Here is a 26512-nt window from a genome sequence, read left to right as displayed (position 1 = left end):
CCTAGCTATTTATGCCTTAGTGCCTGTCTGTTCTAGAGCATGATGCCATCTCTCTCCTTGTTCTCAGGCTTGCGTACTGCTTAACAGACCTTTGGATGAAATGTCTATTAGGTTCTCAACCATTCTGTTCCATGGCCCCAGAAGCAGCATAATGTAGCTGCCTTATAGATAGCGGCACTTTACAGTAACATAGCGCTATGTCAGGCAAGCTCTGCATGCTGCCAAGTGTAGCTTAGGTCATGTGACACTGCACCCAGGCTAAAAGCTGATGAACTCACATGTGGCATCACATTAACCCAAGGTATACCAGACCTGGGTTTGGAGCTTGAATACATAGAGCAGCACAGCATCTCAACACACCACAGCCTGGTGTTGTGGGGACAGTCTGACAACCTCCCCCACCCCATCCACAACTACTCCATGGTCAACTGCTTAGGACTGGAGAAAGACTGTCTCTCACACTAGTATGCTAGGTGCTGGCATACGAGGGCTCTGTTTCCAGTCTTTCCTCTCTCATGCTAGTTGCATGGCCTCTCTCTTTTGTGTTCAGGCTGTGTTTTGTATCTGCCAATTTCCATCCCTTGTTATGACAACTGCACCTTCATTTGACAAGGGCTTCCCTTAGTTGTGCATATTCCACCGCATTGGGGTGTCTGCTGATGTGTCAGTGCTGGGTGGAGAATTGTAACAGCTCAATTCATTCTTGGGTTTGAGTTGTTCTTTCCAATGACTCATCTCTGGGAGTTTCAGATGCTGATCTATCTCCTGAAGGACGGCTTGGTTCTGAGTGGGATGGTTTGCTGCTCTGGTCCATATGCTAGAATTGCTGAGCCTGGAGAGCAAGGGTACACAGATACAGCTCGTGTCTGCTGGGGTTTAATTCTAGACCTAGCACAGACCTACGCACGCTGGCTGACTGTCACCTGTAAAGCTCTATTCCTGAATCGGCAGTCATGGATCATGGCAGCAAACACATAAATAACCAGAAAATATAGACCCACCATCATTTTTATCATATGCACAGCATGCGACCTTCATTCTGGCCCAGCACATGGACATTAATTAGATCCCAGCTGTTAATTATATGAACACATGCTATTTCTCAAATCATCCAACATGATATTGTTCTGTTTCATCTGCAGCTTTAGAGATACTTGCAGGAGCCCTGGTTTTCCTTTCTTCTTGTGTTGCACAGAGGCACTAGGGTGACAGGTTTTCATCTGGCAGTGAGGCTGCCTCCAGTCACAGTTCTCAGAGGTCTCCACAGGCAGAATCCTTCAGGAAAAACTGTTCTGACAGCAGAGTGAAATACAGTCCACCTATCACCTGGTGTCCATGGTGTCTGTAGAATCATAGCGCTGGAAGGGAACTCAGGGGTCATACACTGTAATCCCTTGTGCAGAAGCAGGTTTTACAGTACCTCAACCATTCCTTATTCTCTGGGCCAAGAGATAGAGAGGACTTTGCATGGAGTTTTGGTGGTGTTACTCAGGCCAGCAAGACTCATTTTCTTGAGTGCTGCTGCCCTCTACTATATGATTATCACATCCTCCCGTCCTCTTCCAGCAGAATCTGGGCCATCACATGTCAAAAGAGAATTTAGCTTTTCGGAGGAGAGATGGAAGATAAAATGAATAACAAAGCACCTTCTGGATGGCTGTTGTTAGTCACACTCACTTCTGATTAAAGATCATTAAACATGAAATTAGCTCGTTTGTGTTACGGGTCTCCCAGGGGTTCCTTCAATTATGAAGTGCAGATGGCCGGGAACCTGGGGAAATGGCAGCTCTGGCAAGAGGGCAGAGCTGTGCGTGGGGCCTGGAGGGGTGCAGAGAAGGAGCCGGAAAAGGCATGGAATAGAAATGATTTTTGTTCTCTTTCCTTGTTGTTGTAAACCCCTCAGCATTTCACAACAAATCACAGATAATTAATAAGTACATTCCCTTAATGACTAGGCTTTTTAATAACAGAAATTGGAAGATGCCACATCAATTCTTTTTTATTTTCTTTCCCCTTTTCAGTTTTTCCTTATTGCTGTAATTAGAGTCTCAGAGGCTGCTGCAGGAGCCAGCCCCTCTGCAGGGTGTGATACTGACACCAGGGCTTCATGATCCCAGTCCTTCCCAGTGTGCCAATCTGAATCCTTGTCCCTTTTCTAGTGCACCAGGCTGAATTGCTAGCTAAGCCTCAGCTTTGATCCAGTGACCCCTCTTAAGTTGTACATTGCTGCAAACCTTGAACCTGCAGTTGCAAGCAGTGCACACTCTGGAGTGCATGCTGGTGAAAAGCAAGCCAAAGCAAATGATGCCCTGGATTGAAGGGTGGCAGGAAAACACATTCCCAGAACACAATGTACAACTGCAGATTGTTGTTAACCACTTCATGCTGCGAGCTGTGAAGATGGGAGAGCCTGTTGGTATATGGTTCCTGCAGGGAGAGCAAGGAGTCACTTGGGTGAGAGCCCTTGTGGAGAGGGTGTAGCTCCCTAGGGTCTGGTAGAGGTACATAAGGAAACTAAAGCCCCCAACTTGAGAAATAAAACTAAGCCTCCCATCATTTTAGTAGTTATTTAGCACCTTCCCCAGAGGTAGCATCGCCATGGCTTGCAGTATTTCTAGGCAACACTACTTGCTGTTATTTACCTCCAGGGCACATACATCACCACAAGCATGCAGATGCAGGGGTGCACATTTCCCATGGGACAATTAGCAGCCGCACATATTTGTGCTGCAGTTAGTTGTCCCCAAGCATGTGCCTGCATGCATCTCCAGTGCATGGCAAAGGGACCCAAGTGGGGTAGGGGAGGCTGGGGGCAGCACCTGTGCTGCCCCAGCAGCTTTACATGGAGTTGTGGGGGCCTCCTGGGGCAGCAGCCGTGCCAAGCTGGCCACTCAGAACCTGACCGGAAGCCAGCGTGTGGCTGTGGCCAGCCAGGCACCGAGTTCTGGTGGCACATGCTATTGTCACATGTGCTGCACCCCTTTTTTAGCAATGTTTTTTCTTTTTGACACCAAGATCTCCCAGTGTCAAAAAAACTGCTGTGTTACTAATGCGCATCACACAGGTGAAATTGGGAAACTGGCCCCACTTGGAGTAGAAGAAGAAAAGTGTAGGCGTGAGGAGGATCAGTGCACTAGTGGCGCTGAGTGTGTGACATGGGGTAGATAGGTCAGTTCTTTGTCAAAGCATGGGAGAGATCCACTGTATGTAGGTGGAAGGCAGTGTAAAAGGAGTTACTATATCTGGTTGGGTGCCCACCGCACTGGCTGTCATCCCAGTAGATATATATTATACTGCGTGGATGGTGATGGAATTTATCCCATTGTTCAACTGACTGTCAAACCACTTTGTTATGAGCACGGATGGTGTCAGAGCCACGGAGAACAAGGTCTTGTGTCTGACAGTTCAGTTGCAATGCAACATCTTCGAACAGGGACAGCACTTCTCTGTTTGCAGTTCAGATGGCCTTTACAAAACCTTCCCTGCTCCACACTATTGGGGGCATGCTCAGGGCTCGTGTGTGTTACATATTCACGCCTGCTGGATTTGGAGAGCATGTATAACCTGGCAGTGCCCCATCCCAAGTATCCTACAGACCCCTTTGCAGTGCAGACAGAGACCTGCCTGTTGCAACTTTCTACCCAAGCCATGTTAACGCTTGTGCCTGTGCCTGAGACTAGCCCAATCCAGAAACATGGGTACATCAAGAAGGATTTTTTAGTCTCAACAGCCTGTTCAGTTCTTGGTCTCTCTGCTGAAGAGCCAATCATGTGGGTCGTTTAGGAAAAGCTGGATCCTTCCCAGCAGGTGCATGTGTGGAGATGTGTGCGTCTATGTGCACCCCTCTGTGAGCAGGTTATCACTGAACAGTTTCTCTCTCCCCTGCTGCATTTTGGTGTCTGAAGCTCCCCCCATATGCCAGCTCCTTGCTGGGCTCCTTCCCCACTTGGAGTGAAGCTCGGGCATACACCTGTGTAATTAGAAGCAGATGCCCCCACTTAGCAGCAAGGCTGCAGTTTGTCATTCTCTTTCATTGAGGTGACAAGTGAGTCCCACACGGGGCTAAATTGCTGATGTGCTGCAGAGAAGCTAAAAGTAGCATTGAGACTCTGGAGGATTCCATTGCTTTCAGCTTAAATGAATGGAAAAACATGCCTTTCATCTCCATTTACTGACCCAATTGTTGGAGAGTCCAGAGGCCACTGGGGTCATATACTGGAGGCTCCAGAGCTGGCCCCAGAACACAATGGGACGTCAGATGGAGACAGTGCACCTGAGGAGGGAGCCTATAGTCCACACATTGTGCTCAGTGGAAGGTTTTGATTCTCCCACCCTAGGATGGCAGCAGCTCAGAATCCCTGGGCTCACCTGACTTCCATGGGGGGTTGTGGTAAGTTAGCAGTTCCAGCTGCGGAAGAGGCAGGGCCCAAACATGTCTCCTTTGCACTGACATCATTTCTGTATGGCATCAGTGTCACCCAGTACACTCTCAGTTACATACCTGTAGCAGGCCTTGTCAGGCATTTACCTCATGTCATCATTGTGTAGCTCAGATTATGTCCTCGTAGCCAGAACACAAGATGACACTAATGGGATTTAATAGCTCACACTTGTGCATATATAGCAGCGGCCCAGAGGTACGTATGCTGTCTGCCAGCTTACTAAACCCTCAAAAGTCAGAAAATGGCTGACTAACCTTAATTCTGACCCCTTGCATTCTTCACAATCATACAATCTTACTTGTATATTTAATACATTTTGTCCTTGTACACACTGATTCCACTGACATGACAGGGCAATATACCTGCAATAATTCAGGGACCCATCTCAGATGCAAGTTAAAGCAGGGAGAGAGTATGTTTTAAACCATTAGCAACCTTTATTACAGCGCTTGCTACTAACCAGGTGTTCTGACATGGACACTGGAGTGCCAGTTTAGCTGGAATGCTAGGAAATGTGGGTTTAGCAAGGGATGCTATAAATTATTTTTAATAGGGCCTTATTTTTTAGAAGCATGTGTGAGCACTGAGGAGTGAGCACATGGATCAGATTCTTTCTGTTACTCATGCGTGATATGACTGCAATGGGGTACGGAGGGAGAAATTAGCCAGTCGCATGCTTTTCCCAACATTTTTTGCTACCTGATGCAAGGGTTTTTACAGCCTCTTTAGATCTGATCTTGCAGCATGGCTGCATTGTGTGACTTGAAATTGCTGAGGGATTACCACATCACAAAGAGCACAGAAGCAGTCAATAGGAGATTATAACACCTCATACACTCAAGGTAACATTGAAGTGTAACTCAGGATTATGAAAAAGGAAATGTTTTCATTGCACAAAGTGAGGACCAATGGAAAGCCCATGAGTGATACTCCTGGGAGAGGTTCTGAAACATAAGGACAGGTAATAAATTGGAGAGCAGTGTGTCAGAAAGCAGATGAAATGAATCCTAACCCCAAGGAGCTGGGACCTAAAATTAAGATTGATTTAACTGTGATATAAATTGGAAGGGAGCAGCCGTATTTCAGGGCAGTCTAACTTTGAAGTGCCCAGAGGTTGCAGGCCACACAGGCTGTCCCATCAGGGACCTTCAGGCTGCAGTAGTGACAACCACAGATTCCCTGGGCTACTCCTGTGCAGCCTGTCCTCACTGCATGCACCGGTGAACCTCCTATCCCGCAACATGTATGGGTGACACCCCCCACTATTATACTGTGTGTGAGTGGGCACCTTCGCACCACCACTACACCATTCATGTGGGCATGTGTACTCCCCTCCCTGGGGCAAGGGGGAGTTAATCTGTCACCCTCTGGGGAAAGCAAAGGAAGCAGATGACATGGGGAAGCCCAAAGCACCTGGTGCAGGCAGTGTGCTAAGGGAAGCAACTGCTATGTGGGAGCCCAGGGGCTGCAGATCAACCCTTTCTGGGCTGCCTGCAGCCTGCATGCCTCCAATTAGACAGCCCTGCTCTAGTTGAAAAATATCTAGTAAAATAGTCCACAGCTCTGACACTGAAGGGCCATCATCAAGGACTCCCTGGCTCCAAGTTGCATTCACTGAACAGTCATCAGTGGTGACTGGAGGAGGGGAAGGGCATCCTGCTACCACTGCAGGTTGGAAACCAGGAGTAGGAGAAGTTCAGGAACAGTGCAAAGGGAAGGAACGCTGGAAGAGCTTGTGTGTTTGTGAGCGGCAGGTGTTCCAAACCCTAGAGGCATCTTGTATGTAAGAACTTCATGGCTGTTATCAAGCTATGGGAAAGCAAGGAGAAATTTTTAGTTTCCAGTGAGCCTGTTCTGTCAGGATCTATAAGCTTATGTAAAGTAGACCTTTGCTTTGCTATCTTCATGTAGTTTCTATTCTACCCAATCAGAAGCTATTTTCAGGCAACTAGAAGAGTAGCAGTGGTCTCAGCCTTCGTTCTTACCGTCATGAATGACATGGAGTGGTTTCTTGGATCACAGGCAGTCTGCCAGGCTCAGCGTGTCTTTGTAGGTTCCATGGGAAATGATGGAAATTCACTTTAGAATTGTATTGAGCAAAACTCTACAAAATAATCTATATGAAAGAAAAAAACTTGCACTGAGCCTCATTCCCAGGTTGGCTGAAATGACTGAGCAGATCATTTCCCTTTCATTATTTCCATGTTTCTTTCTTTGTGTGACCTAGTTTTCAAAATGGGGTGACTTACATCATGTTCCTAATTCCATATTTAGCTATTCACAGTCAGGGAAATCTGGCTATGGAACAAAGTCCCAATGGAGAGTGGATGAATCTAGACTCTGACCTTCTTTCAGAGATACTGCAAATTCCTCCTCTTTGAAAAAGCCTTCCCACCACAGAAAGAATGATTCTCCCAGTAGTGTCACCCAGTTATCCAACCATCCCTCCCCATAAAAAGATAGCAATAAATTTAAAAAACCTGGAAATAAACTAATCACACACTGACACACACATGCATACCCCATGAAAAATGTTTAACCCAGAAAGGAAGAATGTCAGAAATTCCATAATGTCCACTAGGATTTTTGCAAGCATTATGAATTTTACATGCAGGGTGAGAATGACTAGTGATGAAAGGCAAGAGAAAACCTTCAGAGAGAGGAAAAAAGAGGGATGGGGCCTGATTTCCAAAAGTGAAGATCACTCAGAAGCTTCTAATACTGTCAGCGAGAACCACTAGAAAAATCAGACCAATTTTTAGATGCACAAATATGGATTTAGACAGATTAAGGCAACCATTTTTAAAAGCTGTTGGCCAAAGACGATTGTCTTTTCTCCTGTACTTGATGTGGCTGGAAGGCATTATGGGACACAACCAGTCTTAGTCCCCATCTCCAGCCTAATACATCAGGATTCTCTTCTTTCCCTGGTGCAGCATGAGTGTGTTCACTTAACGATCAAAGAGCAAGTTATTACTGAGATATTCCACACTGCTTCACCTGCAGAAGTCCTGTATGGCTGAGCAGTATATATGCCTCTCCCCACTCTCTCCCATCATCTCGCCCCTTTTCCAAACACTTTCTATAAGTTTTTTCCCATCTTTGCCTCACAATCATGGGGACAATTCGGTCTAACTCCAACCATCTCTTTCCTAAACCTCTCACGGGGGGAGGGGGAGGACAGAGCAAATGCATTCAGCTGTGGGACTGTTCCCTGGCCCCAATTCCTAGTTAATCTGTGAGGAAGAGGGTACATTCAGTGTTGAATGTTAAAGATAACCTGAGTCCTAATGTGATATGTTTCCTTTCTAACCAGCAGACATCACCCTAGTGATTGTTCTCACCTAAGTAATTTGCTCAGATCTCTTTAAGCATGAGGATCCTGTCAGCTTGCATCTTAGCAATTCAGAGAAGACACAGGAAATCACTTTAGCTGAGTAGATTTTTGTCTAAAGGATAACTCCAGAGCAGGGTTAGCATCGCTAAGCTCTTTGTTCCAGTTCTTACTGGGGTCAGCATAATGGCACTGGTAATATTGGCAGCCTCACAAGAAGTTTAATTTTCAGGCATGTAATTTTGCAGATGTAACTCTTAGCCAATGCATAAATGCATTGGTGGTAAAGAATCAGAACCAAGGGATGGCATACATGCCTGATCTGGATGGAGTGGCTTTGTGTACTAAAGGAACTGCATTTTTTCTGGCTGACCAAGGGGCTGTGGTGTGCTGCAAATGGGAATGGTGAAGTCTTGGGAAGAGTTTGTTATGGTAAGGATGATGATGGACCAGAGAGAGAGACTTGCTGTCAACAGTGAATATCATCCTCAAACTGGAAGGGAAAGACAAGGGAATAGAGTTGGTGGGGATTTTATACATATATGAGCTGGAGACAGAACAGGTATTCTGCCTAAGTAAAGAGAGGTGTGAACTGAGAGCACAATGTTAAGTGAAACTTGCCTATAAGCTGCTGTGTAGTTGCCGCATCCACACGAGCATGGATGTTTGTTTCCCTGGGGACAAGAAGCAGAGGGACACTTTGTGCCACTGCTAGTTGTCTCCAGGGAGCATCTGTGTCATGTGCCCCCTGGTACGTGGCAGGTTACCCCGGGTGGGGTAGGGGAGGCTGTGGCCAGCACTGGGCTGGCCTCAGCAGCCTTACTTAGGGTCCTGGGGCCCTCCCAGGGCTGTAGCAGTGGTGAACCTGCCACTTGGAGCCAGGCTGGCAGCTGGAGTATGGATATGCCAGCCAGGCTCCAGTTTTGGGCAGCTCACACTTTCCCGACATGCGCTGCCCTGCTGCTTTTTTTTTTTTGGTGCACGCAGGTTTTTTTGACCCTGGAATCTCCTGGAGTCAAAACCCCCCTCCATGCTGCTACCTTGCAGCATGGAGCATACCTGAATGCATAGTATGTGGTACCACAGCCGTGTCTGTGGCACCACATACCACATGGCCGCGCGCTTGTCTGGATGCAGCCAGTGGGTGCATCTACATGTACTTTACTGTAGTAGACTAATTAGCTCCACAGTAAAGCATCACTGTCTACATGTGCAACAGTCTTAGGATGCAGTAAGCTAATTAACTCTATCGTAGGATAGTGGAGTACTTTGTTGTGGTGAAATGCATATGTAGATGGTGAGTGGGGGCATAAATTGTTCCCAGTCAGCCCAGCCAGCTGGTGGCCTGCTCCTCTCCAGCTCACATTGCTGCTATCTTGGGCATATGTGTAGACCAGGGGCAGACAATTATTTCAGTTGGAGGGCTACTTACTGAGTTTTGGCAAGCTGTCAAGAGCCACATGGTTAGACCTGCCCCTTGACGGGTGCCCTGGACCCTGGTTGTTATCTTGTGACTGGAAATCCCACCCTCTAACCCCTGACTTTTGCCACCAGAAATCCCTCTCCTTGCCCCACCCCAGAAGTACTCCTTTCAGTAATGCTGTCTTGGAACCAGAAAAATACCAAATTATATGCTAAAAAGTGAACATCTACAACATTCATTAATTTGATTTCAAAAAATATTTTTGTCCTGATTCACATGTGTATGTGTAGTATACACAGAGGTGATAGCACAATAGCTTAAAATGAAGTCTTACTCTTGTATATTGTGGGGGCATGAGGGGTGGGTATAGGTTTGTGGGGGGCTGTGGGTGTGTGGGGGAGGGTGTGTGTATGTGGAGGTTAGGAGATGGATAGGTGTGGGTGTGGGGTAATGGAGCATGAGGGTGTTTATGGGGATATGTGGGGTGTGGGTAGGTATGAGGCTTGTGGGGGCCTGTGTGTGGGGGGAGAGTGACTGAAGTATGTGATGTGGGGTGTGGGGTCAGCATGTATGGCAGTGTGGTGGGGTGTGAGTGCATGTAAATGGTGGGATGTGCGTGTGGGACTTACCCTATGAACACACACACACTCTGTCATTGCGTGTGTGTGCGCACGCAGACACACACACACACACACACACACTCTGTCCCTCTCTCCTTCATTGTACACACACATGCTGTCTCTCCCTCATTGCTCTCTCTCTTTCCCCTCCCCCCGGCCCTGGGGTACCAGCACCGGTCCTGTGCTCCCATGGTCTGGCCATGCAGTCAGGAACAATGTGGTGTAAGAGCAGTCAGCAGGCAGGTAGGGAAGTGCTGAAAGTGGTAGCAGGTGGGTGGGGAGTGGCAGCAGTGGGCATGTGGAGTGCAGCAACAGCTGAGCGAGAGTGTGGGGCCCATGGAGCTGGGATGGGTTGTGCCAGCAGGGACAAGGGGGAGCCAGCCAGGCTCCAGAGCACTTGCCAGCCTGGATCCTGCCCCACTCTGGGCTTTACCGGCGCTGGCCCCACCCAGATGTCACTGCACAAGCTCTTGATTCTGGGTGGGAGGTCTGTAGTAGTCTGCCACCATTGTGTCCCATGTGCCGTGTGCCCCACACCATTTGTTGCCACTCCCCCCCACCCACCTGAAGCTGCTTTCACCACTTCCCTGCCCACTCCTGCACCATGTGGTTCCTGACTGCATGGCTGGATCTTAGGACTCAGCAGGAGCTAGCCCAGCCTGGCCTGGCCCCAAGGACTGGGGCGATCCCCTCTGCCCTTCTCTATGTCCCCCACCCCCACACATTTACTTGAATTTCCCTCTGGTGCAGAGAGGCAGGAACAGCCCCAGGGTCCCAGGCCAAAAGGCTCTGCTAGGTAGAGGCTTCTGGGTGGGAAAGGCTGGGGGTGCAGGTGGGGCAAAATATGGGCTGGGCAAGCCTGGCTGTTGGGTCCTGCCAGCTTCCCCTGTGTCCTACTGCCCCTGTCTCTTGGCATCTTTGACAGACAGCCAAGAGCAGATAAATACAAATTTTCTAATTTTTTAGGGGCCCCAGGGGCCAGATAGAATGGCCTGGCAGGCCATATTTGGCCCATGGGCCATATTTGCCCCACCCCGGTGTAAATACTGCACCCGGGAGCAGTTTACTCTGGCTCAAACTACACCAGAGTTTATTGCACTGCACTAATTGCATGTATAGATGCTGCTGACAAGCTGTTTGTGAAATTGGTCATTCAACAGGGCATATTTATTCCTCTGTGTGAGTACTGAACCAATGCCAGAGCTTGGTGGTCTTGGGCACTGTGTTACTAACTTGACATCTCTTAGATACAGCCATGACTACTTCAATTGTTAAAGATCCTAAACAAGATCATTACATTTTGTCCTCCTAAATGCCCCTCACCTTTAGTCTCTATTGAATGTTTGACATTCTTCTTCACTACCTGTCCTGTCCTAACCTGCTGTGCACTATTATTGCCATGTGCTGTCAGAAGGTTGCCAGATTCTACCTTGATATGGCTGCAGTGGATGGAACTGCTCCTGTGGAGTATGTACAACGCTTATAAATGCAAAGCACTAACCAGGGTTTTCAAAAACAATCAGTTATTTTGGGTATTGAGCTTGAAGCACAGCAAAGGGGCCTGATTTTCAGGTAGTGCTGAGGGCTCACCAGTGACAGCCACACCCCTTTTCAGGCATGTGAACTTGGACACACAAAACCACTAAGTGAATTTACCCTCAAAGCCATTGTGCATAATAAAATTGCAACAGTGAAAGTAATGTCTTTAGGGACAGACTTTTTTTATTTATATTGACCTGATAACTCTTGATTCTGCCTATTACCAGGCAGTGCCCAGGACTCACCCAACTCATATACAGAGCCCTGTGTGCAGCCCCATATATGCCATGAAGTATGGGTTATAACCATTGAACTCATCATTCTTTTCTATCTGCAACATAGTGCTGCTGCATCCAAACTGCTTAGGGCCAAACCTGTGCTCTGCAGTTGAGGCACAAGGGGAAGTGAAGCAGTTCTGCCCACATTCTTATGTCCTGAGCTGAATGTTGTGCCCTGGCCTTATGTACAGTGCACACTGCAGCTTGGGGCTGCGTGCTCCCCCCACAGTGGAAAACCTGTCCTTCTGCTGTTTGCTTACAGCTCCATAAAGCCTCTCTGCTCCCTCCACATTTGAAAGAAAAGAGTTTTTAGCCCAAAGCAGCCAGGGGCTATGCCAATACATGAGCACCCAAACAGTGCTCCCAGACTGTTTTTTGTCATCAGTCCTACATAGTTCTCAGCCCTTTGCAGGTGGGGGTTCTGCTTGGCAATAGAGGGTTTTAACACTCACCCCTCACCCTAGGGTGGAGATAATCCTGCAGCCCTTGGGACATTCCTCCAATGCCATTACCAGGAATAAACAGGCAGTGGGCACCCTTGATCAGACACAAACAGTACAGTAGCCATCAATCACTCTTGGTTCTTCTGTGCAGCATGACATGCAGGTTTGTCCCTACGTCCCAGAGCTCTGATTCTCATCCTGTCCTGCTCCTGCAGCAGCTGCTAGCTCCCTCTCCCCTACCCTCAGTGCATCCAGAGACACACAGGAGTCCCATGCAGATCCCCCAACATCACCAGCTCCTTTTCGCAGCAGGCCACAAAGACAAGATGTCCTGCTATCCCTCTGTCCAACCAGCATCTTCTGCTTTCTCAGCCTCTGCTGATCACAGACTCAAGGACAGGCTGGATGTGTGGTGACTGCCTCAGATGCCCCCAAAGTATGTTTTCTTGCCTTTGTGCTCCAGAAGCCCCATCACTGACCAAGCTTGCTGCATAAAGGTCCAGTCCCTGCAGAAAACTGTGACAGCCAAGCTGACGTGCATTTTTAGGCAGCCCCTTCTCCCACATCCATACATTTTCATAGCTATGTCATGGGGCTTCGTGTGAGCCACTTTGCTAAGAAGGGCCCACAGGGCTTCTGTCACAGATGTGCCCATGTTGCGGGGGGAAGGATTGAGATCCCCATAGGAGTGGGTGGAGTTTCTTGCCTGACCTGCTGTTTTCAGCACAGATCAATTTCCTCTTTAAATAATAATAGTAATAATAATAAAACTCTGTCTGTGAATTCACAGCTCTGGGAAAGAAAGATGGTTTTGTGCAGCAGCTAGGGAAGGCTGATTGAATGGCAGACATGTTAGCACGGCGCGCACTGCCTTCGCTGCTTCATTCAGGCTGTCAACCCTGCATGCAGAATAGATTCTCCGAGTGCCCTTTAATTACCCCTTTTGATGGAATATAAAATTCTATTTTGACAGTATTACGGCTCTCTGAATTGCCTACCTCTTTATGAATTTTATCAGCTGCCGCATGTCCTAGCACACAGGGAAGAGGAATAGGAGCAGACCTTTTTGCGTAAATAGTTTCTAAACGCCCCAAATTAATGGCATGTATTTCTCCATGGGAATGATGAAACTGTTCTCTATTTTTTCAGTCTGGTTGCTTCTGCTGTTGTCTGGTCTGGGAAGAAGAGTACTTGACTCTTCTAGCCTGCCCCCACCAGCATGCATCAATGCTCTCTTGTGCCTTTAAAATCTAGGATGACATGAAAATTTGAACAAGGATCCTCTATAATGGGATGTCCCCTCATCACAGAGGATCCTTGTGCAAGTTTTTGTAGCATCCTAGATTTTAAAGCTATAAGAGAGTACTGGACTTAATAATACAGACCATAGATTTCTCCCAGCAATTCCTGCCTCAAGACCGGTAACTTGCGGTTGAAGTAAAGCAGCTTTTTTTATGGCTATAACTTCACAACTGACTTTTTGGGGGGCTGTAGCATCACAGCCCCTCTTTGATAATGTAGGCCCATGTCATCAAGGCTATAGCAGTAATGATGAAAGGACAAGTGACATCGTAGCCCCTTGTGAGGATGCATCATGATGTCAGCAGAAGGTCAGGCAGGAGTAAAGTTGGGAGGCACCTCTCCTCTGCTGACACTGGTGCTGAGCCTGTGCTGGTAAAGCAAGTGCTACAATTAACACACAGTTTTAGAAACTGGAAAAAAATGTCCAAGGAGAAAGGAGGAAGCCAAAGGCCAGCTCCTATCAATGCAATGGCTCAAGGGTTGGATTGTTTTTAAGTTCCCATATATCCTGTGGGAAATTCCTTCTAAGCAATACCATGTTTCTATTTGTCTTTGTGGCATATGCCCCATACAGACAGGCAGCAAAAATGCACAGTCCCTCTGAACATATGGGTGATAGAGGGTTTGTGTCCTGCCATCCTGGATTGTATATTAAGCTAACCGGTCCTCTCCCTTTTTCTCTGTAGGAGGAGGATATTGAATACTACGACTCCAAGGCAGACACCGAATATGTAAGTACAATCCCTGCACCCTAGGTCACATGTCCTAGCTGTGTCATGAGCAGAGGGTACATGTGGACTGATGCTTTCCTTTGTCTGCCCTTCTCATGCACTTCCTACACACACTCAGGGCATCGTGCTATTGAGGAAGCTGTGGACATAGCAGAGCTCAGGTCTGGGGACTAAGGGGAGAAAAGCGAGCATAAGCAACTTGAGTTGGGGGCCTGCTTTTCTCGCTCTGTCACCTACAAAGAGGATCTCTTAGGGTCTGCAAAAGCCACTCCACCCAGTGGGTCACCTCCAACCCACAGCCTGGGGAGGATTTCTCCTCTTCTTCGTACACTCCTTCTGTTCCACACAAAGCTCTGCCCTGCTGTCCCATGTGAGCCTGTGCCCAGGCTTCAGTGGCCCATCAGCCAGAGCCAGGTGCACTTTCGCTCAGGCAAGTCACTTCACTGCCTAAGAAAGTTTCTAAAATTAAAGCTGGCATCTGAAATTCAAATGAAGAGCAAAGCTTTAATTAGAGACTGAATCTAATTCTCTAGCCCCCCTCCCAGCAAAGCCATCCTGTGATTCTGGCAATCAGTGCTTTAAATATAAACCAGACAGCTTGAATTTCCCTGGGCTCCCAAGGGGGTCGGCATTTGCCAGATACTTTTGTGATGATAGCACTTAAACGGTGCTTTGTCTGTTCAAAGCACTTCACAAGCATTAGCTGTTGCCCTGTTTCACCCCAGAGGTGGCTGCATTTTACTGGAAGGTGATAGGTTACCTAGGTATGGAGCTTGTAAAGTACCTTGGGATCCTTCATAAAGAGAGTTGCTCTATAAAAGTCAGACAGTTTGCTTGATTATCCTCTCAGCTGTGAGCTGCTGTAGTGGGGAGGTGCACTCAGTGTGCCCTCCAAGTTGGATGGAAGCCATAAGGCAGCATTGGCTTCTGCTTCTCACAGAGCTGCTTCCCCATAGACTTTATGGGGTTAGCACTGAAGATGGGGGAGGGAACATCTCAGGAAGGCGTGGGATAGTAAATAGCCTTTGCCATGCCTGCCCCGTCAGCAGTTAATGCAGATTGTTGCCATCCCATGGCTTTTCTGTAGCATGTGTGATTTTGATTCCTGATGAGGAGGTTCCACATCACAAGAGCTGTGGTGCTGCACAGATGCTTATTTCCACCCTCAGCAGAGAAGTCAAGGGACAAAGGTCCCTGGAGATGGAGCTTCCCTCGCTGCTGGAGGTGACACTCCTGAGTCATGGGTTAGGCCCTGCTGCTTCTGCTGACATTCTGGTGACCCTGCCCACCCTGCTGCTGCTTCCCTCTCCAGGGCTGTCAAAGCTGGAAACAGCAAGAGATGATGGGGTTTGACTGAGACAGACCCTTGTGAGCCAAATGCTCTATAAATTATTTGACATAAAAAATGGCTGCCTAGCCATGTTAGCAGCACAAAGCCTGACTGAGTATTGCCTAGACAGCAGTGAGAAGTGTTGCTTTCTGAATGCCAGAACAGTTTATTTACATAAGGCCAAATCCTGATGACCTTACCCAGATTTTCCTTCCTATGTTTGTGAGTATACTGTGTTTGAAGTCAAGAAGAGCTCTGATGGACTGAGAAGATGACAGTAAAACCAGGACATAGTCCTGAGCAGTTGTGAAATTCCCTGATGTGAGAGGTTGGTTTAATTCCTCACTCATCCATGAGAACATTTGCAAATCCTGAAAGTTCAGTGAATTTGTAGTAAATTGTAGGATTTCCCTTTTGTTATATTTCTAACATGCTTCAGGTTGCCCAATATGGAGGCAGAAATGAAGTCATGTGAAGTCTCACACCACATATCCTGAACAAGAAAAAGCTGCAATGAGCAGCTTACAAACCCTCCATCGTTGCCTGAAACTGATTTATTCAAACTACTCACTGAATACTTTATAAATATACATCCAGAAGGTGAGGCTGGATTCTGAGCTAGTCAAAGACCTGGGCTTGGCCTGAGAAATGGGATTCATCCAGCTCTAGAATTTATACAAACATTAAGCAGTTTAGTTCCAAACAGCGCATCATATATTCAGATCTAGCTCTTCCGTCACAGTAGCTTTGAAATAACAAGAAAGAAGAGTGCCTGAGGGCCAGTTCAGATCAGATAAGATCAATTTCTTCAAAGTGCGGCTGCTGACAAAAGCTGTGGCACCTTTTTCCCCTGCTGACGCAGCAGGGAGTCACACAGCCTGCCCCTCCTGTCCTGGGAATAGGAAGTTTGACAGGAACTTGCTAGTGGAGGAATCAATAAATGGTGATGACAAAAGGCATGACTTCCTTTTAGGGGAAGTCGGAGACTCTGTCAGCCCCTGTGAATATTTTGGGAGAGGAAAAGCAGAGGTGAGGTAGATGTTTTCATGAAAGAGAAGATGAGGCTTTGTTTTTTATTCACAGATCTCTTAACTTCAGAGGGCCATATTTGCATCATTCATGTTCTTACTGATCTCAAATTACCTTCAAGGCGACATGGCAGCTCTATCATCGGCTAAGATGTTTAAAATCACATTGGATAAGGATCATTGGTGACTCAAGCAGTGATACCCATAGTTAAGGTTGCTTGACACTACCAGCATAAGATTTCATATTCAGTTGCTTAGCGTGTTCCCAAATCATAAACATTTAGCTGAAATTTTTCATGCTGGATTGAGTCTGGGGCATAGTCTTTACTTTTATGATCTCATACTGTTTAGCCCCCAAACCCTTTCCTCCCCTTAGTACTCAGCAATGATCCGAGTTTCCTTTTGCTGCAGAAAAATGTGGATTTTCTTATTTGAAGGAGAAAAACATGGGTTTTGCTCTTTAAGGAAGCAAACCATGGGAAACTGTGGCTATTTATAGCACTCTCTCTCTCTCTCTCTCTCTCTCTATATATATATATGTATGTATGTATGTATGTATATAGTGGCATGTCATTTTAATTGTGGAAAACATGGATTTGGGGTTTTTTAATCAGAATTTGTGTGTGGGAAGGGTGTTAATCAGAGAGTTTGCCATTTTTAAACAAAGGAAACAGTGCTCACTTAATGAGAAGTTTGTTGATGTTTTACTTTCTCTTCATTGTGTGTGTAGTGTTGGGGCATTTATTTACTGCACTATATTCAAACCCTACTCTGAAGACAGAATTATTCCTTTCATCATGGGCTTTTCTATGTCGTCAACATCACTGTAATGTGGGCCTTGCCACCACTAATGAAATCGGTATTACAGTACCCCTCTGTGTTGAAGGACTAATATTATTCTTAAATTGCAGAGGGGGAACAGGGGCACCAAGTCATAAATGGCAAAAGCATCCTAAATAGCAAAATGTTGCTGGCCCAGTCTAAGAAGTACAAGACCTGGTTTTCCAAAATACTTAGCATCAGCTAGTACTAGGGCTAGGGACTGGAGTTGCACATAAATCGAGTTAAGTCATCAGAAACTGGTTTAAACCCATAACAAAACAAAAGTTCAGTGCACATAAACCAGTTTCAAAATGGCTAAAACTGGTTTAAGATAAATCTGATTGAGTGTAGTACCAGACTTAAATGATTTAGATCAAACCAGTTTATGAAACCAGTTTATGAAACTTCTGTCCCAGACCCCTTCCTGTTTCAAGTTAAACCATAGTCCCCCAGCACCCTGGATGCTTTGCAGCTCTGGCCTGGGCTGTGCTGACTGCTCAAGGAAAGCAGTGTTGGCCCTTCCCCTCTGCTATCTAGCCAAAGCAGTGAGAGCTGGCTGACAAAGGGCTAGGGGTAAGAAACCCAGGTGGGGATGCAGCCAGCATGCCTGCTGGACTGGAGTGGGTAAGGGCATGGGCCTGCAGGCTCAGGTGGAGGGGAAGGAGGAGAATTAGAAATTTACATGCGCAATAAGAGCAGTCACATTATATGGGATTAAAAAATCTGAGGACTATAAACCTTCTTGTTTTGGGGTGATAGCCAACCACTGACTAGCAAGGAGAAGAATCTCATTTTGTTTAGAGTAGATCCACCATGTTTTTCCCATTTGGAAAAGACTGAGTTTGCCTACAAAAGCATTTGCAGAACTTGGGAAATTGAGAGGCTGGCAGCACTGTCATGAAGCAGGGGCACTGAAACACCATGAAAGCCTATCTAAAGCTTTCACTTCTGCAACTTACTTGAGACTTGGCCTACAGCAGTCTCTGAGAATTGAGATCTGGGCATCTCCTGGGAAGAACCTGTTTATTACTTTCTCATGTGCTTTGGCTTAATTAGTAGGATGTGCTTTCAACCAAAGTTACGTAGGATTCATCCAGGCCTCTGGCTGTGGTAACAGAAGATGGTAGGCCCCAGTGATAGAAAGGCGATCCTGAATACAAGAACCAATCTGCTTTCCAATAGGTGAGGGTGCCTACAATGTTAGCAAGGACATTCATAGGGTTGTAGGCTTAGGATGATTGAGAAATGGTCTGCTCCAGGATATTGCTCAAAGAGGGTTTGCTCAAATTGCTCCAGCAGGTTTGCTGTATGTTTTTGTGCAGCCCTTGGGGAACAGTGGGAATTGCTGTTTCTCTGTCCCCAGGAGTAAATTGTCGCTACAGGAACATCTGCATCTTTCAACACCGGGGTGCAGATTGATCAAGTATGAGTGGAAGGATGCTGCTACAGGTGGTGATGCCTTGTAGTTTCAGATCCTTATAAGGGCTCTGCCCCCCACACTAGCTATCGCTGCTTGTGAAAAGCTAGTGGCTATCTTAACAATGTGGGGACCAAAAGGAACTTAATTTCTGGCCAATGAAACAAACAAAGGCAGTGGTTTGTATCTATGCCAATGGCAGCGCTCTGAATCGCTTCCTCTTTGGGCTTCACCACTCTTATTTTTTTTATTTATATCAAGATTTTCAGTACCCTATTGAAAACGCTTATAATTTTCCATGGATAGGACACTAGCTATTAACACTATTACTGCTTCCCAATGAAATCCCAGATAATTTAATTCCAACTAAAATAAAAGAAAGAAAAGATGATGAGATTAAAAAAAAATGATATCAGGATGCATGCAATTGAACCAAGTAGCAAAACCCATCTTTTCTTTATTTAGTTCCATTTTTCAGATTTAAATTGAGCATGAGCTCCCTGAAATGAAGTTAGTTCTAATAGACAATGCCTATTCAGTGAAACTGTGACTTTATTCATGAGCCTCATGCTAGGCTTAAATGTGGGGGAAAATAGAACTGCGTTTCCCATTCATTTTGCCTGCACTTCAGCTCTGCTCTCATCTTCAACATGCTTTTAATTTAATTTAATTTTTTTTCCCATCTGAGCTGGGTATACCAGAAGACTCGCTCAGGGACCTCATGATACTCCGAATGTTTACAGAAGTCAGGAACTTTTTGCCTCTCCTCTTCAGCAAGGGAGGCAATGTTTATTCATAGAGTAGCACTCAACTAACATTCTCTGCTGGATACCACTGGTGGAGCGATTGAAAATTATAGTTATTTTCCTGACTTTATTATTGTGTTTATGACAAGGGACAGTGTTCAGACCATAACTGGAGCCAACCTCTTCTGGGACAGATCCCCAGCTGGAGTAAATCTGTACCACTTCATTGCAGTCAGCGGAGCTGTGGAGGTTGACACTGCTGAAAGACCTGGCCCATTATCCCATAACACACAAGTTAATTTTTTTGCCACAGATCAGTGGTAAATCATTAAGGTCCACAATTATCAAAAAGCAGTCAGGCCTTTTTGCAGTTGCTCCTTTTATGACTGGGACAGAGCAGCTACTACACAGTTGTAGGTACGGACTGATGACATCATTCTGTTGGACCTTTCTGGTGTTATGATCCCCGTGTATCATCCAGTGTTCCAGCTCCATGCCTTAGCTTGACACATGTAAGCTTTGATTCACTTATCTTTTTATCCTGCCTCGTGCATTTGTATAAATGACTAGTCAACATGAGAAATCACAACAGACATCTTCTCACTCTGACCTTTTATATACAAGAAGCAGAGTGTGAAAGTTGTAGCTGTAGATACAGCAAGTCTAGAAATAGCACAGCTTCCAGATAGGTTTCCCTTTCTCTGTGCCTCACTGTTTATAGCTGTGGAGGAAATTAAGCTTCTAAAAGAGTGACTGTGCACATGGCAGATCCTACAAACCTGAAAGCTGCCATTTCCATCACCGGCAGGTTGTATAATTGTGCTGCAGTCCCTCATGTAAAGAGATGCAGTGCATGGCTTTCCTTGACCTTGCCATTCTAGTCCGTTCTTTGTTAATGCTTCTTCCTAACTGAGGGAACAAACTATCACAGGCTCCAAGGTCTCCCAGCCTCAGTCATCACACAGCCCTCTACTTGAGGAGTGCTCCGCTTCTTCTCTGTTTCCTTCCCCTTCCTGTCTCTGATACAGTCCTGGCCTTTCAGCCTTCTCCTCACTTGCAGGGTGAATTACATGGAGTAACACTGGATTCCAGAAATAAAAGCTCCCCACTTCTGCATTCAGGGGAGGACTCAGGACTGGAACAATTTGTATTGCTGTCACTGGCCCCCAGACAGGAAGGGATGGTTGACTTTCTGAAAAAGCATGGTTGGTGCTGCCTGCAGGGCGCACTCCAGCATTAGAGCATCAGTTATTTTTCTAGGGCCCCACTACTCTCCCCAAAGGCTAAGAGCCTCGTTCAGGGGGCAGATAAAGATCTGGTGTTCTCAGCATGTAAATGATCCCAACTTAGCCTCTCCCCCTCCCTGCCACAGTCCCTTGGATTCTGTTACACTCAGATTCCTTTGAACTTGCACTCACTCTGCTACAGCTCTGTCACATGAGCCCAGAGTTCAGTCCTGAGCCTGATGTGATATCAGTTGTCTGCCAAGAAGCCAGAAGAAGTAATCAGCTAAAGTAATCACCACTCTCAACTTGACCTTCCACCACCTTTCCCTTCCTGGTTTTTCACATGCTGCCCCTCCCTCCAGCCTCTTGGCATGTAAGGAATACCAACTGAAGATCTCATGGACTACTTTAGATTGAGCAGGTCACTTCCCAAGGTGGAACAGGGCAGGTTGTGTATCATTAGGTGGGAAGAAGCCCCAAGCTGCTGCAGCTAACAGGCTGGAAAAAACTGTAGATCACATCAGCCTAGACCGGTGGTGCTCAACCTCCAGCCTGAGGGCTGCATCTGACCCATGGAGCCATGTCATCCAGTCCATAGGTCCAGAAATTTTGCAGCAGGGGAGTGGTAGCAGCCACCATTCCTCTGCCGCCAAATTTCCAGACCCTGTGGGAAGCCACACGGGCCAGCTGATATGGTCCCATTCACGGGATCGTGCCAACACAAAGAATCAGTCTGCACCTAGATCTGGCATGTGGGGTTGGTCCACAGCTGGATCTGGTGCATGGGGTAGCTCCATGGCCAGATCTGGTGTGCTGGATCTCACCTGCAGATCAGCTCTGCATCTCATCCTGCACAGGATCCAGCCAATAGACTGACCTTGCCAGTGGGATCTGGCCTGTAGACAAGCCCTGCGCCAGATAGGTTAAGCTCCACTGGCTCAGACCTCCTTCAAGTTGCCTCTGAAGATGGCCACAAGGGTGCCACCTCATGATCAAGCCTGTTGTTCCCTACAGTGCCAGGGAGCATTTGTGCTAAAGATGCATTTCCCATACAACAGCATTGCAGTATATTGTCTCCTTGATACCAGCACATCCTTGCTTTGGTGTTATCATCTATTTGTCATGAACTGCTGCTGGTCCAAGTCACGTATTTGCAGGAGGTGAGGTTACGTGTGGCCTGAGGAACTGCTATTTGAATTTCTGTGTGAATCTGGCATGGTAAATCACATCCACGTTACTTAATTAGTCATCATAAACTAAGTAAGGAAAATTAAACTAGGAGTATTTTTAGCAGATAAACGCCAATTACATGGACAAACATCCAGAAATTTAAATTGGGTTGGAGTTTAAGGAAGGGTGTGGTTCATGTTTGGATTCAGCGGTATCCTTATTTCATGAGTAGCTCTGATTAGAGTTCAGCCTCAGACGTGAAGATCTTGAGAGATGAACTGAGAATGTGCTCCTTAGGAGGTTAAATGCTACTAGAAACCATAGGGATGGGAATGGGCTAGGATCTCAGATCCCTTGTGTCCCAAAATATGTAGGGTGTAATGCTGTTATGAATATTATGACCATTATGAATAAAGCTGGACCACATTTTCCATATAATATTTTGCTAAAAAATGCAGTTTTCAGTGTAAGAGAAGCTATTTACAATTTGGGTTTGGATTCAGTCAACAGTTTCAACTTCAGAAAAGGGGCAGGGATGGAATTTTGGAAAAGTCAAAACACTTTATTTTCTTTGGCTTTTCATTTAGAAGCAATATTTTAGTTAGAAATCAAACTTAGCTTGATTTCATTTTAAAAAGAAACATTTTTGGTTTGAATTAACCTGAAATAATTTTTTTTTTTGGCTTTTGGTTTAGCCATCACACTGAAAAATCAACTATTCCCACACTTTTCATTATGATTTGCATATCTGACCTGCAAAGCACAGGCTAGTGAGCACCTGCATAAAGTCCACAAGGGCCAGGCAGGCAAGAGAATCTCTTGTAAAATAAGGTGTCCAATCTTGGCTTGAAAGTTAAAGAGTTCTGGTTTGGGGCCATCTCTACTTCTGAGAGCAGCTTTACAACCTGTGCAACTGGGCTGTAGTTAAGGATAAAGATGAGCTTAAGGCATGGACCTATGACAGTGTATTGCCAAGGGAAGAATAGGACTGGCTCTGAGGGGGTCAAATGTGCTTTGTTAGCAAGTATTTATCCTCTTCTTGGACCGTGACCTTGTCTTGGTGGAGAGGCTTGTGTGTTTGAATGACCCTCAGATCTATGTTGTCTGGAGTCTTGTACTCCTGGTAGGGCCTCTCCCAGTGAACAGGTTTAAGGCAGGGTCCCAGTCTAAGCATGGTCCAAACTCCTGAAGACCTCAGTGGTGGAACAGGTGTACTTGAGGACCTGCTGGTTCTCAGTGGCTGTGAAGGTGGATGAGGGCTGAAGTGGGATGGAGGTCTCCAGTTGTCTTGGACATCCTTGCCACTGGGTTCAGGGCTCCTTCCTGTCAAGTTTGTGTGGTTGTTGCTTGCACACTGGCTTCTCCACATTAAAAGATGTCATGTGCAGGCCTCTGCCAGGGATGTTAACATCTCCCACAAACCAAGTCCTGCATCAGCAGACAAATGGCAGTGGGGTCAGGAACTGTGATCTCTGAGAGTCCCTATCGCAAATCTGCGTGTGGGTGGCAATTGTGTGATGTTCATTTTGCACTTACCAAGAGAAAAGTACAATTCAGCAGTTACGGCTGTGACTGAGCAGTCCCCATTAGGATCCCCTCTGCTCATCCTGAATGGGGAAGGGGCTAGAAAAGGTGCCCTAAACATAGGCTGTCTCAAACCCTCCTGGCTGGATTGCTGCATCCAGTGGGATCGCTCTACCTGCAGCCAAAACCAACAAAATAAAGTACTGAATTTGCCACATGGAACGTCTGCACTCTCATGGACTCCCCAAACAGTAAGCGTCTTGAAAGAAGAACTGCTATAGTAGCTAGAGAACTTGCAAGATACGACATTGATATTGCTGCCCTAAGCGAGACCTACTGGGCAGATGAAGGCCAGCTGAAAAAAGGAGAAGGTGGTTACACCTATTTTGGAAAGGAAAGTTACCTAAAGAGAGGCACATTCACAGAGTTGGCTTTGCCATTAAGAACAAAATTGTTAGTCAGTTTTCAGAAATCCCAGTGGGCATTAACGAATGCCTTATGACTCTCCACCTCAAGCTCAGTAACAACCAGCATACTATGGTCATCAGTGCATATGCCCCCACACTTGACAATGAAGAAGTCAACAAGGAACAGTTCTACTGAGCTCTTGACACAGTCCTGACTGCCACTGCCAAGGATGATAAGCTCATCCTCATGAGTGACTTCAGAGCAAGAGTTAGGTGACACTTGGGACTCTGGAGTGGCAGCATTGGGAAAGAAGAGGTGGGGAAAAGTCAATTCCAATGGTATCCTCCTCCTCAACAAATGTGCAGAGCATGACTTGCTCATCACGAATACTATCTTCAGGCAGAGTGACAAATATAAGACCACTTGGAAACACCCACACTCCAATCACTGGTACCTTCTTAACTATATTGTTGTCAGAGCCCACGATCATAACAATCATTGTATCACGCAAATCCTGAGAGGTGCAGCTGACTGTTGGGTGGACCACCACTTAGATCAATCATGGACATGGAGCTTGCACCACAACACCATAAAAAACCGAAAGGAATGGGGATGAGATTTAACGTCAAGGTACTCCAAGACCAAGCTAGATGCATGGCTCTTCAGCAATGCATTACTGAGAGGCTCTCTCACCTACCTGATAACATCAAAGACATTCAGGCACATTGGGAGGAACTTAAAAATGTTATTCACAAGGCACGTGCTGAATCAATTGTATACTCCGGTTACCATCACCAAGATTGGTTTGATGAGAATAATGGGAAAATCCTAGCACTTACCCATCAGAAGAGAACCACGTTCTGCAGTTGGCAAAATGAACCCTCCAACCAGCAAAAACAAGAGGCTTCCCACTAGCTTAAAGATGTCTCTCACGTAATATTGGGAAGACCAAGGTGCTCCACCAGCTTGCCCCAGCACAAGCTGCCCCCCCCCCCACTAATCACCATTGGTGGAGAACCCCTGGAAAATGTTGAGCATTTCCCATTCCTTGGTAGCCACGTCTCCCAGTCAGTCACTCTTGATGCAGAAATTGAACATAGGTTTTGTTGTGCCAGCATACCCTTCAGAAAGCAGCTTTGCTGGTTTTTTACTGATTGAGATCTACAGCTGGAAACTAAGATTCTGGTCTACAATGCAGTGGTTATCTCCACGCTCCTGTACAGGTGTGAGATGTGGGTAACATATTGAAGCCATCTTAAGTGCCTGGAATGGTTACATCAGCAGTGTCTCAGGAAAATCCTTTGCATTATATGGGAAAACCACTGCACCAATGCCAGCTTCATCTCTACAGCTAACATAACCAGCACTGAGGTGAAGATCATGAAACATCAACTCTGCTGGGCTGGCCACTGTGTGCGGATGGCTGACACTCGTCTCCCAAAGCAAGTCCTCTTCTCTAAACTCAGTCATGGTAGAAAGACCCACAGAAGACAGAGGAAGCACTACAAAGACACCCTGAAAGCATTCCTTAAGAAAGGTGGCATCAACCTTACAAACTGGGAAGTGCTGGCTGGTAACAGGTCTCAATGGTGTTGCACCATACATCAAGCTACAGCCCACTTCGAAGAGAAGTGGCTTGCTCAGGAAGCCGAGAAACAGCAGAGGAAGGAACATGCACAACATCATGGTCAACAGCTGTGCTCCCCACCTCCACCCCCTGCAAAAGCACCACCTGTTATATCTGTGGAAAAACTTGCAGAGCACATATAGGACTCTTCACCCATCTTAAAGCTCACCAATGATGCCCTCCCAGCAAACATCATCCTTGTACTGAGGGATAGCCAAAGAGATCAAGTATTTATATTTGACAGTGCCCAAGTGCCTCAGCTGAGATTTGGGCTTATTGTGCAAGGTGCTGTATAAACTAGGAAAGAGACTGTTTCTGATGGGATTCCAATCCAACGGTGCAAATGAAGGCTGTGGAAGCAAAATGCAGGCAACAGAATTTGATGAACAGTTGCAATCCTTTTATTAGGGAGGGAAGAAGCCTGAGCTGCACTGCAGTCTAGATTCTGTGTCCTTAGTTATGCTGAACTCCCATTGAGCTAAATGGGAGTTGTGATAAAGGAAGAAGCATAACTTTGCTGGTGCATCCTACACTTGCCACATGTTAGAAATGCAAATAGGCAGATCTCCATGTGTTTGGTTGTAGGGTATGTGCAAAGCTTCAGTCCCTGATTCAGTTTGTCGGAGAGTCAACCCAATTCAGCAGCCAAATCTCCGAATCTGAATGGAATCAGAGGATCCTTTAATCTCTCCGAATCGAATGGGAACTCTCCAAATCAATTCAGAAAGATCTGGAAAGATTTGGCGATTCGGACATAGATGCAACTTTAAATATTTTCCCTGCATACCTCTAGGTAGCAGGTGGCTTGTGAATGCTGCGATGCTGGGGTGGATGGAGTTTCCCACAGGAGCACAGGTGGCTCTCCAGCACGCTTGGCAGCAGACCCAGAGGTGAACCAGAAGCACTTCCGGTCCACTTCTGGGTCCTCCAGGGAACGCATTGGGGGTCCCCCTCAACTCAGCAATTGGTGCCTCCTGGGTCTGGGGGGATGCCCGGGGTCCCCCCATAGCCAATCACTGGGGATGGGGCAGGACCCAGTGCGCTTCCTGGTGGAAGTACTTCCGGTCCACTTCCAGGTTCACCGCTGAGCATGCGGCGGGGG

The 26512-nt window shown here is 46.5% G+C and overlaps 1 protein-coding gene across 4 annotated transcripts in view; it reads left to right on the top strand.

Annotated features, from left to right (window-relative positions):
• The window catches only part of CACNA2D2 (calcium voltage-gated channel auxiliary subunit alpha2delta 2), a 721727-nt gene that overhangs the window by 486611 nt on the left and 208604 nt on the right, over positions 1-26512 (top strand). For all 4 annotated transcript variants that reach the window (XM_019547467.1, XM_019547466.1, XM_019547465.1 and 1 more), the window contains exon 5: positions 14068-14112. In XM_019547467.1, the coding sequence (XP_019403012.1) occupies positions 14068-14112 (45 nt within the window). The remainder of the gene's footprint in view (positions 1-14067; positions 14113-26512) is intronic.

Source organism: Crocodylus porosus, unplaced genomic scaffold (genome assembly GCF_001723895.1).
Source record: "Crocodylus porosus isolate Cpor-Errol unplaced genomic scaffold, CroPor_comp1, whole genome shotgun sequence".
NCBI classification, from domain to species: Eukaryota; Metazoa; Chordata; order Crocodylia; family Crocodylidae; genus Crocodylus; species Crocodylus porosus.
The sequence above is the reverse complement of the archived record's forward strand: the minus strand, read 5'-3'. Positions and strand labels throughout refer to the sequence as shown.